At 39.2% G+C, this 17,494-nt stretch overlaps 3 protein-coding genes across 12 annotated transcripts in view; 2 read left to right on the forward strand and 1 right to left on the reverse strand.

Moving 5' to 3' along the window:
* The window catches only part of ACAD11 (acyl-CoA dehydrogenase family member 11), a 59,556-nt gene that overhangs the window by 20,996 nt on the left and 21,066 nt on the right, over window positions 1-17,494 (reverse strand). For all 3 annotated transcript variants that reach the window (XM_050937967.1, XM_050937969.1, XM_050937968.1), the window contains 4 exons: window positions 15,623-15,700; window positions 12,843-12,981; window positions 12,631-12,738; window positions 11,034-11,132 (listed from right to left, as the gene is read on the reverse strand). In XM_050937967.1, coding sequence (XP_050793924.1) covers window positions 11,034-11,132; window positions 12,631-12,738; window positions 12,843-12,981; window positions 15,623-15,700 — 424 coding nt within the window. The remainder of the gene's footprint in view (window positions 1-11,033; window positions 11,133-12,630; window positions 12,739-12,842; window positions 12,982-15,622; window positions 15,701-17,494) is intronic.
* On the forward strand, window positions 2,158-8,578 carry ACKR4 (atypical chemokine receptor 4). The gene is made up of 2 exons (XM_050938057.1): window positions 2,158-2,317; window positions 5,107-8,578. Exon 2 carries the CDS (start codon window positions 5,115-5,117, stop codon window positions 6,177-6,179), a length of 1,065 nt encoding a protein of 354 aa, XP_050794014.1. The 5' UTR covers window positions 2,158-2,317; window positions 5,107-5,114; the 3' UTR covers window positions 6,180-8,578.
* UBA5 (ubiquitin like modifier activating enzyme 5) overlaps window positions 5,124-17,494 on the forward strand; it is a 62,919-nt gene continuing 50,548 nt past the window's right edge. For 7 of the 8 annotated variants that reach the window (XM_050938011.1, XM_050938014.1, XM_050938013.1 and 4 more), the window contains exons 1-2: window positions 5,124-5,219; window positions 11,377-11,441. The gene's annotated coding sequence lies outside the window, so the exon portion shown is untranslated. The remainder of the gene's footprint in view (window positions 5,220-11,376; window positions 11,442-17,494) is intronic. The other variant, XM_050938015.1, reaches the window with a different exon arrangement.

The raw sequence follows: 17,494 nt of genomic DNA on the forward strand, positions 1-17,494 counted from the left end.
CTGAAATGTCTGTGCTGAAAGTCAACTGGAGTTAGGTACCTAAGGGCCTTTAAAAAAAATCTCCTCCTTCTTAAATCTCCTCCTTCTTGAGTCAAGTGCTTTGATGTCTCAGACGAAAGGCCCTATAGACAAGCAACATGTTGTTACATCAGGACTTTCTCTCTGAAGGTTGGAAATTCCACTCTCCTCCTATTTTTCTTTCTATGCTGTACAAATCAGACCAAAAGACTTGAAACAATGTTTGCTACACCTGGCTCTAGCCTTCCATTTTGCAAAATGGAACCCATACACATTACACTGATTTCAGCCCAGGCAGAACATGGCAGGTGCTACTAATTATCCATTATACCAAAAAGCAAAGCCCTGGCCTGCTTTCTGCTTTCTCTGTCTGGCATCCTGTATGCCATTTACTGTAAAATACTGAACTGCTACAGGATACAAAATGACAGGGCAGAATAAAATCTGTCAAAGTATGTGGGAGGCCGCTGATGTTGTATATATACAAAAGAGCAGTGTCACTGTCATGAGGTTGGCCAGATAAACTAATCTGGGCAAGACCCTCTTGTTTTGTAAACTCTTGAGAATACACAATCTGCTAGAATGTCGACAATCAAAACACTGCACACAACCTCCTAACTGAATAAATCTGTCTTTCTCACTATTGTTAACTGATACATTACTTGTGGGGTCATGATTAAATTAGATTATAAACATTTCTGGGCAAGAACATTGTCAGTTTATGTTTCTGGAAAGTGGCACATCATCTCAGATACCATAGAAATAATTAAATAATAATAATGCTCCAGCCTCATTCAGGGCCTCACGCATTGCCCATCAGGGCTGAGAATTCTTCCTTTGGGCATTAGATCTGATCCTCAGTCCTAGCAGATAACATATCACTGGCTTTTCCACGACAGTGGAGTCGCAACATAGGCACATTTAACTTACACGATTTTAACTATACTCATAGACTCATAGATTCTAGGGTCAGAAGGGACCAATGTGATCATCTAGTCCGACCCCCTGCACAAAGCAGGCCACAGAACCCTACCCATCCACTTCTATAACAAACCCCTAACCTATGTCTGAGTTATTGTAGTCTTCAAATTGTGATTTGAAGACCTCAAGCTGCAGAGAATCCACCAGCAAGTGACCCATGCCCCACGCTGCAGAGGAAGGCGAAAAACCTCCAGGGCCTCTGCCAATCTGCCCCGGAGGAAAATTCCTTCCTGACCCCAAATATGGCGATCAGCTAAACCCTGAGCATGTGGGCAAGACTCACCAGCCAGCACGCAGAAAAGAATTCTCTACAGTAACTCAGATCCCATCCCATCCAACATCCCATCACCGACTACTGGGCATACTTATCTGCTGATAATCAAAGATCAATTGTCAAAATTAGGCTATCCCATCATACCATCCCTTCCATAAACTTATCAAGCTTAATCTTAAAGCCAGATATGTCTTTTGCCCCCACTACTCCCCTATACGTGCTCAGTAAAACAAAAACAAAAGAGAAAAACAACAATTTACATACTGTACCTGTAGTGTGGGTGATTCCACCCGCCATTCCACTCAATGAGCATTTTACTATACGCGATTTTTGCCTTACGCGCTGATTTCAGAACCTAACCCCCATGTAAGATGTGACTCCCTTATATTTGCATACCAGCCTTCTGGCTTTATTTGATCTTGCACACGGCCAAACTGAAAGAACCAATAAAGCATCCCCTACTATCCCTTAATAAATTGAAGAAGTGGGGACCCACTGGAAACATTCACCTTTGTATGTCAAATATTGTAGACAGCCAAAAAAGGTAAAGCACTGCCATTGGTAACCTCCCCAAAAGGTTCCTCCTGTAACGAACCTGTTTTTATTTCTTTCATAATTTAAGAAGTGAGTTGTTAAGCTTGTTTTTAATTTTGTGCACAATGCATCACAGATGGGATGCTTCAAATATAGAATTGTTATTCTAGTCTATTGCAGTCAAGATTCAAATGTTCACCTATCCCTTTTAGATAATTATACCTAAACAAGTTCAATGCCACCAGCTGATTTTCCAGAGAACTCTGCTGTTCTGGTTTAAACACGCACATAAATAGCAAACTTGTTACTCAAGCTCACAAGTGATAACTGACTTCCAGGAAAGCAGGATTTTTACAGGATAATTAAAACGAAAGTACAGTTGGGTTCACTTTAAGGGCGTGGTGCAGGAGAGAGGATGAAGATTAGGGTGAGTCACATCAGAACTGAACATTCCACTGTGCAACTTCCAAACTTCAGCTTCTGCTACCAGACTGCTGACAAAAAAAACAGGTCAGTTCTCTCTTTTTAAAATGTTATTATTTACTTAGCTGTACACTAAGTGTAATACTGAGTCTGTTTGTAGCTAGAAGGACTGGCGATTTTGCTCCTGGTGAATGTTATTGAAGTTTGTTTTATAGAGTTAAGGATTTCATTGAACCAAATAATCACTTCCAATTCTGAAAGTCACATTAAATAATTCATTAGTGATAGATTTGTGCTCATGTGATACAGTAAAGTCAAAGCCAGGGGGAGAAAGGGAAGGAAAAAATCTGTACATTTCTCACTATGCATATTTAATCATCGTGGTGTGCATACAACCCCATACAGAGCGCTGCCTACCCACACACGCAGAGTAATACTGAATTCATATCCGAAAGGTAACTTCTGTAATTTTTATAAGATGTGCAAATATGTATATTAATATTCATACTAGATACAATGCATGTCTATGAATAGAAACATTGCTCAAGAATAAGAAATATTAGTTTTAGGGACAAATAGCCACTGTGCCACATCAGGCAATTATTTAATACAGAATTCAGCTCACCCAAAGCTATATCAGGTATCTGAACATGCCTCACCCTACAAGCTTCTCTGCTTTATGATGCATTAACAAAAATGTCACAGAGTCAGTTTTCCTGGAACTGTTTAAATTCCCTTTTTATGAGCCCTTAAGAAAATCTGCTAATAATCCTCTTATATTAATCATTTCCAGATGAGCTCTAATGTTTAGAGCACGGAGTCAGGAGACCTAGATTATATATCTAATTTTCTGTCTAATGTTAGGCAATTGCCTTAATCTCCTGGATCTCCATTTCCTTTTTGGTAAAATGGGAATATTAATTCCCACCTTTGAATTCTTCCAATGAACGCGCTATGTAACTGCACAAATATTATTGTTGTTGAGACATCTGATTGATAGAAACTACCAGTGGTAGAATATATATAGTAGTATCCCTTGCCAAACAAAATAAAAATGAATAGAATCCCTTTATCTTCTATACCATATACTTCACAATGCAGTAATACCGTATGACAGACTTATATGAAGAAGAATTAATTCTCATGTAAAGTCCAGAATAGGAAATCTGTTGAAATGTTGATTGAAAAATTCCACAGAGGTTAAGGATTAAAAACAAAACATCAATATTAAATAACCAGCATTTATTAATTTGAGAGCAGTTTCATGACCGGCGAGGAAATAATTTTTGGACACAAGTATCAAATGAAAATGTTAACGTTTCTCAATTTTTTTTTTAAATTCAAGTTTCCAACTTGATTAACCACACACTGATACCTTGCACATGACATTAATAACAATTTAACTTCTATTTGTAGAAAGAAGCCATTTAAAAAAGATCTTCAGATAAATATTCTGAGTAAGGATTTGGCAGATGTTTTCTTTAGAGACAGTCAAAGTTGTATGCGTTTTTTCAAGTTTCAAAAAGCCCACTGGCAGCGCCAGATATCAGTTTAGCATCTGTTTTCAATAACTTTAACACAGTAATATTCAGAAACACTGTAACAGAGAAAATGTGTTTTCTCTATTCAGCAGATTTCTGCTCTTGGCTAGCATTAGTCCAGTTTATTTCCAGATAATAGGCCATTACAGGATCTCACAGTCTCTTTTTACATTAGATAGAATTACTCATTTGCTGAAATTCCACATAGTTATAGGAACTAGGAATAGGATACAGGGAAAAGTGTAATAAGTGAATTGTCTACAAGATGCAGACTGGAGAGGGGATCTCCTAAAATACAGTATTAAAGGGCAATAAAAATCTAATGATGAGACTATTTATAACATATATTTGCATGTAATCATTACGAAAATCTGTCAGCATAACTCTTGGAAATTACTGAAGTTTTTGGTTTTGAACTATTTTGCTGCCCTTTAAAAATTCTCACGAGATACAAAATTGTCTGTGCATAGTATACTGGGAAAACTAATAGGTGGCTTCCTTTCTTCCCTTAGGACTGAGACTGCCTCAGAGGGTATGTCTCCACAGCAAAAGCTGTGCAACAGCTAGCCTACCCAAGCAACCGTGAATACATCTGGCACAGCTAACGAGAGTAGTAAAGACAGTGCAGCCCTGCATATGTACGCTGTTTGTGAGCTGGTTCTGAAGCCTGCATTGCACTGTCCTCACTGTGATTGTTATGCGCATTAGCTGGATTCAAGCTATCTTAGGTAGGCTAGCTTTTGCTGTGGAGACATACCCAGACTATCAGTCCTGCAAAGAGATCTGTGTAGGTGGACCCTGCGCTCATGCAGAGCACCAGTGAACTCAATATGGCCAGAACTGGGACCAATTCTGCTCTACTGTTTTTAAGCAGACACCTTCCATAAGCAGCAGACTTGCATCTGACAAATCTCTCACACACACACACACACACACACACACACACACACACACACACACACACACACACACACACACACACACACACACACACCCTGCTGAAGTATACAACTGCAGGCACCCCTTAGCAATGTCTGCCTCTCATTTTCAAACAGTTAGCTCTCCTTCTCAGTGTATGTATTGTGGTAGCACCCTAAGCCAGGATTGTTTTGCTCAGATGTGCTAGGTGCTGTATAAACAGATAGGAAGACACGGGCCCTTGCTGTAGATGTATAGTTTGTTTGGGGTAGTATCTTACTATTTTCAAATGTATACATAGTGTTAGTTTTTATTTGTATTTAGCTTAGATCTTTATACAAACCCTAACATGTGTTCTAGGGCCCACTGACAATCTTTAAACATGCAATCAACTTAGATTCGTTTTTTGTCTTGTAGCTTTTGTCATGGAGTTGGGTGAAAATACTTCAATGGACTATTATGAGGACAATGGTGAATCAAACTTCACCTTTGACTACACTCAGTTTGAAATGCTTTGTGAAAAAGAGGAGGTGAGAAATTTTACTAAATTGTTCCTACCTGTGTTTTATTCACTGGCTTTCATTGTGGGAATTGCAGGAAATTCATTAGTGGTGGCAATCTATGCCTACTGCAAGAAACCAAAGACTAAGACAGATGTTTATATCATCAACTTGGCAATTGCTGATCTGTTACTGCTATTGACCCTTCCTTTCTGGGCTGCAAATGCAGTCCGCGGATGGGTGCTTGGAAACATCATGTGCAAGGTCACTTCTGCTTTATACACCATGAACTTCAGCTCTAGCATGCAGTTTTTGGCTTGTATCAGTGTGGATAGATATAATGCCATTTCCAAACCCCAAAGTCACCAAAGAGGTGGAAAGCAATGCAGCGTAACTTGTATCTGTGTCTGGCTGGCTGCCATTTTGTTGAGCATTCCTGAACTGATTTTTAACACAGTCAAGAAAAACGGTAACCGGTATGGATGCTTTCCTGTATTTCCAGTGGACCTGGGAACACTCCTTAAAGCAACCATTCAAATCCTGGAAGTTACGCTAGTGTTTGTGTTACCCTTCCTCGTCATGCTGACCTGCTACTCAGCTATTGCCAGAGCACTCTTTAGGTCTCCAAACGTTCAAAAATCTAGGCCCCTCAAAGTTCTGCTGACAGTAGTGGCTGTTTTCATTGTCACTCAGCTGCCTTACAATATAGTCAAGTTCTGGCGAGCCATAGACGTCATCTACTTGCTGATTACAGACTGTGACATGAGTAAAACCATAGATGTTGCCCTCCAAATAACTAAGAGTATAGCCTTGTTTCACAGCTGCCTGAACCCAATCTTGTACGTCTTTATGGGAGACTCTTTTAAAATGCACATTACGAAAATAGCCAAAAATTTGGGATATTGGAGGAGAAGTCGCAATTTACCAACCGAAGAGATTTCTATGAATTGTGCCGGCCACACAGAAGAAACAAGTAGCTTTACTATATAGCAGCTGTAGCACCGTCTCTAACCAATGTAACAGACGGGAACAATTATAATGCATCTGAGAGCTATTTCCTCTTTGATTAAATTTAAACATCCACGTTACTCTGCAAGTCAAATCTGAAGTGAAGTTCTGACACATGAACCAGCCAAGATGTTGCAAAGAAATTCAAAATAGAATAAGACCAAAAACCATATAGTAAAGGTAATGGAAACAACAGAAACAGAGTTCAGCTTGAGCGCTTGAAAAAAGTGAGATTTAAAAGGTCACAGTGCTAGGCCATTAATTAGACGAGGAGTGAATGGACTACATACCGGTATGCTAATCACAACAAATATATACTTAATACATTAAAAAAAATAGGATGGCACTGAATTTTGTACCCCAGAGTTAATAATCTTCAGTCCTTTAAAACGTAACCTTCCAGAGTTGCTTCTCAAAACTGTTTCAGGTCTTCCTATTGATTTTAAATATTTGTGTGAAATTGCAACTCTGTTTTTCCTTAGATGTCACCTCACAAATGGCCTGTGAGGCTTGAGCTGAGGAAATAGTTCATCTCTGGTATTTCACAGAGGCAGCAGCAAACAGCAAACTATGGTCCAGTGTCTTATGATTCCAAATATGTGTGGCATGTTTAAAAGAGTTCCTTTTCTGCAACAATACAGAATGCCTTTTAATTATATTCTGCTTGCACTAGATTGCAATGAGTCCTATTTCCTATTACAGGCACATGCCTAATCTTTGGTTTTAAATCCATATTCATGTGAGATTACTCAGAGCTTCATTTTGGTCATGTCCTGGAAGGCAATTCACATTTCCAATGACCTCTATAAAATGCTTTGGGAACTGATGTAACAATCAGCAATGACAATGTCTTACATTTTGCAGATGACACTTATGACCTAATTTTGAACACGTAGCCCTATAATGTTATAGAAAATTAGTTTTGATTTGTAAATATATTGCATGCCTTTATGGATATTTTGCAGGTGCACTTCAGGCACCAATCTCTGTAGCTTTAGCACACAGAGTATAAATAATTGGCTGAAGCAAGAGAGCATATTTATACTCAATAGTTCATGAGTGGATAGTCATGGTCCTTAAGGAAGGAATTAGTGAGATTAAAAGTACTGGCCTGTGATAGCTAGAAGATAGACAATTTTTTAAATTGTCAATATAATTGTTACATTTAAGAGTTTAAATAATAAAAGGAAACTGAGTACTCTCTGCAATCTGTTTACATGAGTTTCACTGCGAGCATGATTTTGGTAACAAAGGTGGATCTAATTGGCTACACACCCCACATTACAACAGTCTCAAGACATTCATACATATTTGATGCAGAAAAGAAGGTAATGAATGCAGGCCCACTGAATTAAGGAAGGTGGCTAATCAGTCAGCAAATTCTGTGACTTCATCCCCGTGAGTACAGGGCAAGGTAGGTGGTCATTTGGTTACAACATAAGCTCCCTGCCCTAGGAAGAAGGGAACACACAAAAAATGAGGAAGCTAGAGCAGGAAACTGAGTGGGCTCATGAGAGGAGGAAGATAGATACACCTTTACCTCGATATGACACTGTCCTCGGGAGCCAAAAAATCTTACCACATTATCAGTGAAACTGCGTTATATCTAACTTGTTTTGATCCACCAGAGTGCACAGCCCTACCCCCCTGGAGCACTGCTTTACCACGTTATATCCGAATTCATGTTATATCGGGTCACGCTCTATCAGGGCGTAGGCGAAAGATGAAAGGCTGGCTTTGTGGTCCCCAGTGTAGGGAAACTAAACCATTATTCAACAGATCATTGCCTGTGCTGCTGCAAGACAGTTTTGCCAGTCAGTTTTACTGGTGACATGCTAAAACGGAGGTGTTGGTATTATGAAACTAATCAGTGTTATGCCCAGTATCTAATTTTGAGAGTTTTTAAAAAATATATAAATAAAATAACCTTTATTTATACTGACAAAGCCTCACGCTAGTGAAACTAACAGGCATTGATATAGATATTGTTCTTCATCTGTAATATGCATGTATTGTGGGCTAGACTCTTGACTGGCATATATTGGCATACCTCCATGATTTACAGAGGAGCTGGCCCTGTGTATTTTAAAAGCAGTGTAATCGATATATTAACAAGTATTTAAGTCTATACTGAAAGAAAGCGCTCTAAGGCAACTTCCACACAAGGGGCCTGGTATTTCCACATGAAGTAGATGCTGTGGTAATTACTACCTATAAATAAATAAATAAGGTGATACTGTAAAATGGTGGCCCTGATGTATTCACTTCTGGTTTTAATTATATCCTTGCTTTTATTAGATTTATTATATATGAAGAAGTAAAAATCTCTGCCACACTTTTTGTATTTGTGATCAGTTGACAAATTAAACTGTTTCAAGCAACTTGCATTTCAAAAGGTGTTCCAAAAACAAACACTTCAAGTAATCACTGGACTCCAATATAGAGCCTCATTTAAAGCCCACTGAAGTGAATTGGAGTCTTTCCATTGATTACAATGGGCTTTGGATAGGCCCCAAATGCACTCTATTTTGACCTGAAGAAGAGCTCTATGAAAGCTTGTCTGTCTCTCTCACCAAGAGAAGTTGGACCAGTTAAAGATATTACCTCCCCCACCTGGTCTCTCTATTTTGAGACGTACGAGTTACATGTTCAGACTAACAATAGGTATACAAGAAATCATCAGGCATGCTTTGTAGGTTTAAACTTATGGAGTGTAAAAACCTGTGTAAGCTTAAAGAGAAGACAAGAGACAATCTTCTTCTTTATGTTGAGATAACAGCAGCTATCAACCAGTGACAATCCCATTTCGGAAGGTGACAAATATGCCAAGCTTCCTTTCCACTTCAGTCCCTGAAGTATTAGGTCTACACAAAGTCCTCCATCTACTGGTGATTCTAGATATTGCAGGTCAAACTGTATTAGTAAATTATAAGAGCTACACCTCTACCTCGATATAACACGAATTTGAATATAACACGGTAAAGCAGCGCTCCTAGGGGGTGGGGGCTGCTCACTCCGGTGGATCAAAGTAAGTTCTATATAATGCGGTTTCACCTATAATGCAGTAAGATTTTTTGGCTCCCAAGGACAGCGTTATATCGAGGTAGAGGTGTATTTGCAAACTCTGTGGATGCATCTCACTATATAGCTACCCCTCCCCCCTACACGCACACACAGATAACACTCAAGCTCCATTCCAATTACTGTTAGTATAGATATCACTACACTATATTTGTGGCCCTGCCCTGCAAGGTGTTGAGTGCCCTCAGGTCCCATTGACTGATGTTTTTCTGTTTTCAGATTTTCTAGAAATATAGTAACAGTTATTTAAATGCAATTTAGTTGTTTTTATTGGGAATTCATTATCAGAATCTCCTGGGATTAGATGCTAACTTTACAAAATACAACAGTGAAGCCTACAATATAAATGATTTATGTAAATTAGAATTGCATTACTCTATATTAAAATATAGTATTTAGCATATGTATTTCTGGAAAGTCTGTAAAAAGAAAATTATCTTTTTTTCCTATGAGCTTGGAACTGCTACTTTAAATCATAGTAAATCATAGCACTGTCATTGCTTCAGTTACTTTGCAGTAATTTAGGATACATTTTACATTAATGCTTTTTCTTTTTTTTTTTGGAATGGATGAGTTAAAATGTTCTTATAGTACATTACTGTACATTGTCTATGCTGATTTAAGGCTAGAAAGACTAGTGCAGGGACAGCAGAATTCCTCTATCCCTTCCCAGCTATCAAGGACAGGAATAATTTTTGTCACTGTGTGATTCACCTTGTGATCACCTGTACAATATTTTAAAATCACACCAATTAACTGCTTCCAGACCAGCCTGTGGAGATACAGATGCTCTGAGGGTAGGATCTAGGAAAGCAGTTGTGCCCTATAGCACTGAATAGAGAGACTCAAGATAAGAATATCCATGTTGTAGCTGCAGGGCACAGGGCCTGGGGTACACAGTCCTGGGAGGCAGAACCAGCTTGTATCAGCAAAGAGGTAATCTACCGCCAGGAAGAGCGAGGGCTCAAAATAAGCCTTAGTTTCGAGACCTTTGCAGTGATGTTGAAAGTGTAGTTGAATTAATGTGTTATATCCTGGTACATTTAACTACCATATCTTGGTTTCTAAGGGAAGACATACAGCAACAAATGATGCTCATATATGTTGCATACTTGGGGGCAGAAACAAAACTCAAGGCTGGGATTCATAGCATTTAAATGCATAAACCAAAGCATTTAAATGAGTAACAAAGTTTTTGCACTGTAGCTTCAAGGATATTCACCATTTATGCACCAGCTTATAAAACTAGCTAGGAAGTGAGACAGGAAGTGTTCAGATCAGGACTAATGCATCAACACCAAAGCCTAGTCTAAAGAAACAGCCAGGGAAGCATGACTTAAAATAATCACCCATAGAGCTCTCCATAGTACCCCCATTTTATGCACAAGCTGTCAAATATGAAGACAGCCTCAAGACAAAGTTTAAAATACATGGGTCATCTGATGGAAAGATACATTAGAGTACAGTGCAGCTCAATGTGTCAGCTAAGTAGCTTCTGGAAGGGTTTAAAAAGGGTCAAAAAAGACTAAAAGGGTAAAACAACAGCACATACCCGTAACAGAATTAAAGTTTGGCTTCATGTATTAAAACCAAGCCTGAATATCACTTCCCCACTATTTTACAATCCAGCACCCTGGTCACTGAAGAGACACTTGAACTTCTCAGAACTGGAATGCAAATTATTTTTGTTTCACCATGTTTAGAAGGAATTCAAGCATAAATTCATTGTTCTACAATGATGAGCTTTTTACTTACCACTGCTCCACCATTTCTTGCCATTGATTACATAGCTATCTCCATCTCGCTGAATGCTGCATTCCACGTTGGTGGCATCACTCGAAGCAACATCAGGCTCTGTACAAAGCACATTTATGAGCATGTACAGTGGTTTTGCAGTTAGATCCATTATTCATATATTATGGGAGGGGATTACAATTACTTTTGGTTTTGCTTATAGAAACGTCAAAAATAAAAAACTGGAGAGAAGGTAAAAGAGACGGGGATAAAAAGTGTAATTCAAGGCTAAGCAGAAAACACTGACACTATGCTCTCTAATAACCTCTCAACACTTCTGGACCAAGCATTTTTTATCTCACAGACCTTGGCTCAGGTTTTCTGCTCATTCCAGTCATTGCTGGAGGCACGGTACAGTCAAGGAGCCAGGTAAGACTCCTTAATTCTCAAGCTAGTCCCAGGAATAATTGGTAAGTGCCAGATATAGGCAAACCCTATTTTAGGACAGGGCGGGATTGTATAAACTCTATGCCATCTGAGAACACCCTCATGCCAAAAGAATTCTCAGCTGGTGAGACAGATTCTTTCTGGCCCCTTTATACTACAAGAGGGCAGAGCAGGGAAGAAAATCTGGGTCCTTCTCTTTTTCTACATCCTCCTAAAGCCAGTGACCCTGGAGTTCTTCCCAGAATGTTATCACTGATAGAGTGACAGCCTTTCCTTTGCAGCTTCAGCTGTTTGGAACAAACTTCCTTCAGTATGCTTCATCAATATTCTGTTTCCTTCCAAATCTTAGGTGAAAACACCTCTTCTCCTTTGGGAACACAGCAATAAGAGACATTATATCCTATCCTCCAAGATGCAGGGTTATTTAAACTCCTGCTGACTTGCAGGAGGCACTTAGCACTTTGCAGGATTTGGCCCTAAACCTGTGGACCAAAATTTTCAAACTTGGGCACCTAAAGATATTCTCCTGTATCAAAAGTGCCAGTTTTCCCAGAGGTGTGCTGACCACCAGCAACTTTCACTGAGAGGATAATTTCAGGCACCCGGGTTTGAAAATTTTGACCATAACAGACAATGTAAACCCAAAAGAAATGATAAACAATTGCTATGCAGGAAGTGCATCATGTTTTGGTGGTGATTTTCTACATTACACTTCACAAAGATGAAATATTTGCAGATGGACTGTCATTGATATTTGAAATATTACATAAGCATTATTAGCTGCTAAAGTGGTATAATATTTAGCATATTTACAGTGTGTTCCATCAGTGATCTCAATGCACTTTACAAAGGAGGGTAAGTTTACTGTATGTCCTGTTTGCAAAGAAATTTTGTTTGGCTATTAATAAAAAAGCAAGAGTGAAGATATTCTTACAGCAAATAGATTTTATTAATTTTAACTACGGGAAATGGCAACTACTGTGACTATGGGGACTAAGGATCTTAGCATCTTGCAGAATTACACCTTCTGGCTGTCGATAGCACATAGAGAGGTTCAAAGCAATGGTGGAATGCAAAAGGTATTAACACAATAGCTTGTGTTTCTGCACCTCTCTGCACTGCTGTGAAACATACATTGGGGGGGGCAGTTTTCAACTGCAGAAACATTTACCTGTCATGCAGAAGCAAGAACTAATTTTCCCTTGAAGAAGAGGCTCAAGCCACTGTTTCTTTTGCTCTTCAGACCCATACAAATGCAGGACCTCCATGTTTCCAGTATCTGGGAGAAATCAGAATGTTTCTTTTTGCAATACATAGTTCATACATCATAAAATGTTCACAAAATTGTGGCTAAGGAATGGGATGGGGGGAGGGTTTGCTAACCTGGTGCATGACAATTGAAAATTTCTGGGGCAAAGAAGCATTTTCCTGTCTCCTCTGCAATTAATGCATAGTCAACCTGACTCAGACCACTGATGGCTGGCAGGAAGAGGTTCCACAGACCCTCTGCTTTGGCCATTTCCTGTCAGAAGACATAAGACCAACACACAATGAATTTTTATTCTGAGATTACATGATGATTCAGTAACCATCTCACCTCCCTCGAGTCAATCTTGTTGTCCCAACTACAGTTCTCCTTTCCCGAGTCTCTATATTCCATTTTTTGGCATAATGTTGAAGCTTCCTCCTTACTCTCAAACTCTCCCTAACTTTTTCCATGTGTACATCTCTCTCAACCTCTCTCACACACTCTCTCTCTTTCTTTGTTTCCTTCACCTACTCCTGAACTCCAGGGTTTCTACCACATAAGCCCAGAATAACCACCCAGGTAGCATATGCCAAGCTTCCACACACTCCTTGAAAAGAACTGTTAAAAAAATCTGCCTGCTCCATGAAGTATTCTGGCTAGAATGGTGATAACTCACTATGTGCACATGCATGCGTGTGTTCTGGTTTGCACGGTAGTATATTGTTTTCCTTTTGTGCTTTTGGAATCTATGCTATTTGAATGAGGAGATGGCTAACTGTTTCAGCACATATCACCGCTGTACAACACTACGCTGTTTTGTGATGGTATGCTCCAATCCCAGGACAACGAAAGAAAGGAGCTCTCTCTCTCTCTCTCTCTCCACAGTGCTGCAGGGCCTCCCTTCTCATGGGATCAGGGTGCCCCCTAAAGACACTGTGAATACTTTATTTAAGCTTTATTAAAAATACAGAGCTGGCATATAGATTAGCAATATATGAGGTGAATTCTACTCATGTCAACGTAACAATTAAAACAGTTGCAAGTATAAGCACAGCATTTTCTAAAAAGAGTGTGTGTGTGTGTGTGTGTGCGCGCGCGCACACGCCTGCATATGTGCTAGGGTGGGAAAGGGAAGGGAAGGGAAGGAAGGAAGGAAGGAAGGGAAAGGCTCAGAGCTTGTCTACACTATGCAGCTTTTAGCGACAAGGCTGCCGACAAAATACTTCCAGCCCCGCGAGCAGCAGGAGAGCATTCCTGCGGACAAAGCCGCGTTCACACTCCCACTTGCATCGGCAAAACTTTTGTCTTGGGGGGGGGTGCGGCTTTGGAGGGTCTCCTACTTCTTCTCCAGTCTCACTTTTCTTTTTAAAAAATTCTATCAGTGTTGTTAACTATTCCACTGCTCAAAGCATGTAAGAAAGGAGATGAAGAACTAATATGAAGATCAACACAATCTGCTCTGAGACGTCACTCATACTGTGTAAGACTGTAAAAAAGTCTAGATGCAGTACCTGGGCTAAACAAACCTTAAACAAGGTTTCGGATTAGATATACAGAGACCACAGCATGCTTAGTACCCTGGCAAACACACCATTTAAATCCTTTTAAGCTTTTATTAAAGATATAGAAAAGCAGGAAAACCAGTTAAAGCATTTGGAATGTAAAGTAAGGCTTTCATTTCAAGAACAATGCTTACTCCCTTTCTCTTTCGCTAGAGAGTGTCTTTAAAAGAAAAAATAACCCTTGTTTGACAGTTTTTAAGATAGTAATAACTCTTTTTCCCCAAAAAGAAGAGAAGTTAGTTGAGATGAGCTGGAGCTGGCATGGCTGTTATTAAAGTCTGATCCCATTTCCTAAGAAGATAAACAAGACAGACACATAGAAAAGAAATAGCAAAGATAGAAAATGCATCTTCTGTCTCTGATGTTGAGTCACTTGCATCCTCACTGCTGGAAAAATACAGGTACAGCACACAGTGTTATCAGCCACTGTCACAAGCTTACAGACGTATGGTGAAATATGCAGTTCTGGCCAGCTAAGCCAGACTCTTATCAGACAGAAGGAAAAAGGAGAGAGTTAAGAAAGAGATGAAATAAGGCAAAGAAGGAAAAGGACTTGGGGGGATGGGGTGAGAAAGTCTCACACTGCAGGTGGCAACTGGGATTTAGCTAGAGCCAGCAGAGATGGCAATGTCATCTACCTCCCTCTCTCTGGCCTGCTCTGGTTAGGACATTTCTCAGGGTTTAAGATGAAGAGGGTCCAGGGACCCAAGAGATGGCAGGGGTGACAGCTATGATGGTGAATCTCACTTCAGCAGCCAATTTTTCCTCCCAAAGTCTCTTCCAAAAAAGAGTGATGGGTGGAACAGCCCAACCTCTTGTTTTGTTCACCAATTAGGCCTATTTTCTGACACACCATTTTGGTTCAATGATTTCTGGTTCCCCTCATCTCTTGTTTACCAAGCATGATCTTAACACAGTCCTTGAGTTATATCAGTAGGCCTTTTTTTTTGGACTAATTCAATCTGTCTCACTTTTGTATCTTTCCCCATCAGCATTTGTTGTTATCGGTTATTGTAACATCTTATAAAATCATGCTCACTTCTTGGAGTTCAGTTCACAATTAGGGTAAATGTGTAGGCCCAATTATCACATCATCACCATATGGCAGGATTGTAAGGGGCACAAATGGTTTTATTTTCCTGAGCTTTCAAAAGCTTGGGAAATACTGTATTACCACGTGTATTTTTAAACTGCATTTCCTTTTTAAAAGCTTATTGTATTTTATATGCATAAGACAAACATGATTATCTAAAAGGTTAACTACTCTAGGTAATATTTGCTAAGGCAATTGCATCAGCTCCTTCATTTCCATCATCACTGCAATATTCAGGCAAACATTCACTTTGTAGTACCTTCAGTTTCTCAATCACTGAAGGTTTCTTCCATCTATCCAGTGAATTTTCATCCCTGGCATAGTACTCAACCACTTCCTTAAAAACAAACAAACATACAATAAAAAGTAATAATATATGGTGTCTTCTACTACCTCTTTCCCAATCTCCACAAACCACAATTAATTCCTATTAAATATTAGACGTGCATCTTTATTGTACAAGAGTATATGTTAAATAATTAAAAACAAAAAAATTAAAAACCTAATTGCAATCTGATTATGTCTGTCTCACACATATAAAACAGGCTTAAGACTCCTCATGAAATTTAGCCAAAACAGCACCTCACTTCAGATATAAAAATGACTCAGTGCTATTTAAAACACTTACCTGATGGTTTTTGAAGTTCAACATTTTCTGAAGATATGAGTAAGCACTTATCATGACTAGTATTTTTGAAGGGTAATTGTATATGAAATTACACCATGATGAAATAACCACTGCTATATAAAACTTAAGCTGACTATGTTGACACAGCACATACAGTACTACCAGTGCAATATTGCAACATGCAACCTAGTTATCCAATGTTAGTATGCAACAAGTGAACACATGAAGAATACAGCTGTTTCTCTAAATAATAGATGATCTTTCCATTGCGTACTCAGTCATCTGGAGCACTAGATATCAGCACTGTATACGGTTGTGTGCTTCACAGCAATCCTAATGCTAAATGTTGCTCTCTACGGGACATTTTGAAGACTAATTTTTTATGCACTGATTATATTTCACAGTTTTTAGTGCTTTTTATTCAGGGATCTCAAAGCACTTTTCAAAGAACTTTGGGAAGGTTAAATGACTCATTATACTGAAAGGTTAAATAGCCTATCAAAAGCCACGCAGTGTATCAGATTCAGGAACAGAATTCAAGAGTCCTGACTTCCCAACCCCAGCTGTAGCAAACAAACAAAAATCAACATACATTTCCTTTAAAGGGTTATGTAGGGAACTTTCCATATTGTTTTCTGTTAAACACACATTCCTTAGAACCCATTTTTTCCTGAAGAGAAATAAAACTAGTTGTGACCAGAAGATGGCTGCTTGACGTTTGAGAAAATCTTTCAGAAACAAGAACTTAACTGGAGCAGGTACATTAAGAAATCATCTTGTTTTTCATAATTATGGACCGCTCTGGCCATTTCCACTATCAGCTTTCAAGCCTACATTAATGTCAGACACATCTAGGAATGGAGGGCATGTTGATATATTACAGAAGTGTACTTAATATCAGATATAAACAGCACTTAACCTTGTCCTCCTTACAAAGGGCTATGGGAAAGATAAACATTCCATCCAGGATGGGGGAGTAAGAACAGCAGCCTTCTTCCTGGATGACAAACAACCCTCCAATGCAATTCTTCCCTCTGGGACACAATCAAGCCTCTAACATGCTTAATAGCATATTATGGCTCCACAAGAAGCAACATCCTATAGTCCTGGGAACTTACAGTCAAATACTTTACTGAATATTACATTAACTTCTAACAACATCATTAAAGCAGGACACCAAAAGTTTTTATCAAATTAACCTGGTTGCAAGGCATGTTACCTCCCACACACCGAATAAGAGACCAGTCTAGAGAAAGTAAACAACCTAGTGCTGCAGGCAAAGAACAATCACGGGAACAAAATGCATATCCAAGTAGAGTATTAGTCAAAAAAATGCTTCTTTCAGAAGGCTTGGATTTTCAGACTTAGGCCTGGTCTACACTACGCGTTTATACCGATTTTAGCAGAGTTAAACCGATTTAACGCTGCACCCGTCCACACAACGAGGCCCTTTATATCGAAATAAAGGGCTCTTTAAATCGGTTTCTGTACTCCTCCCCGACG

Source organism: Gopherus flavomarginatus, chromosome 2 (assembly GCF_025201925.1).
Source record: "Gopherus flavomarginatus isolate rGopFla2 chromosome 2, rGopFla2.mat.asm, whole genome shotgun sequence".
NCBI lineage: Eukaryota > Metazoa > Chordata > Testudines > Testudinidae > Gopherus > Gopherus flavomarginatus.

Coding starts and splice junctions, on each gene's coding strand:
- ACKR4 (XM_050938057.1), top strand. CDS start 5,115: ATGGAGTTGGGTGAAAATACTTCAATGGACTATTATGAGGACAATGGT.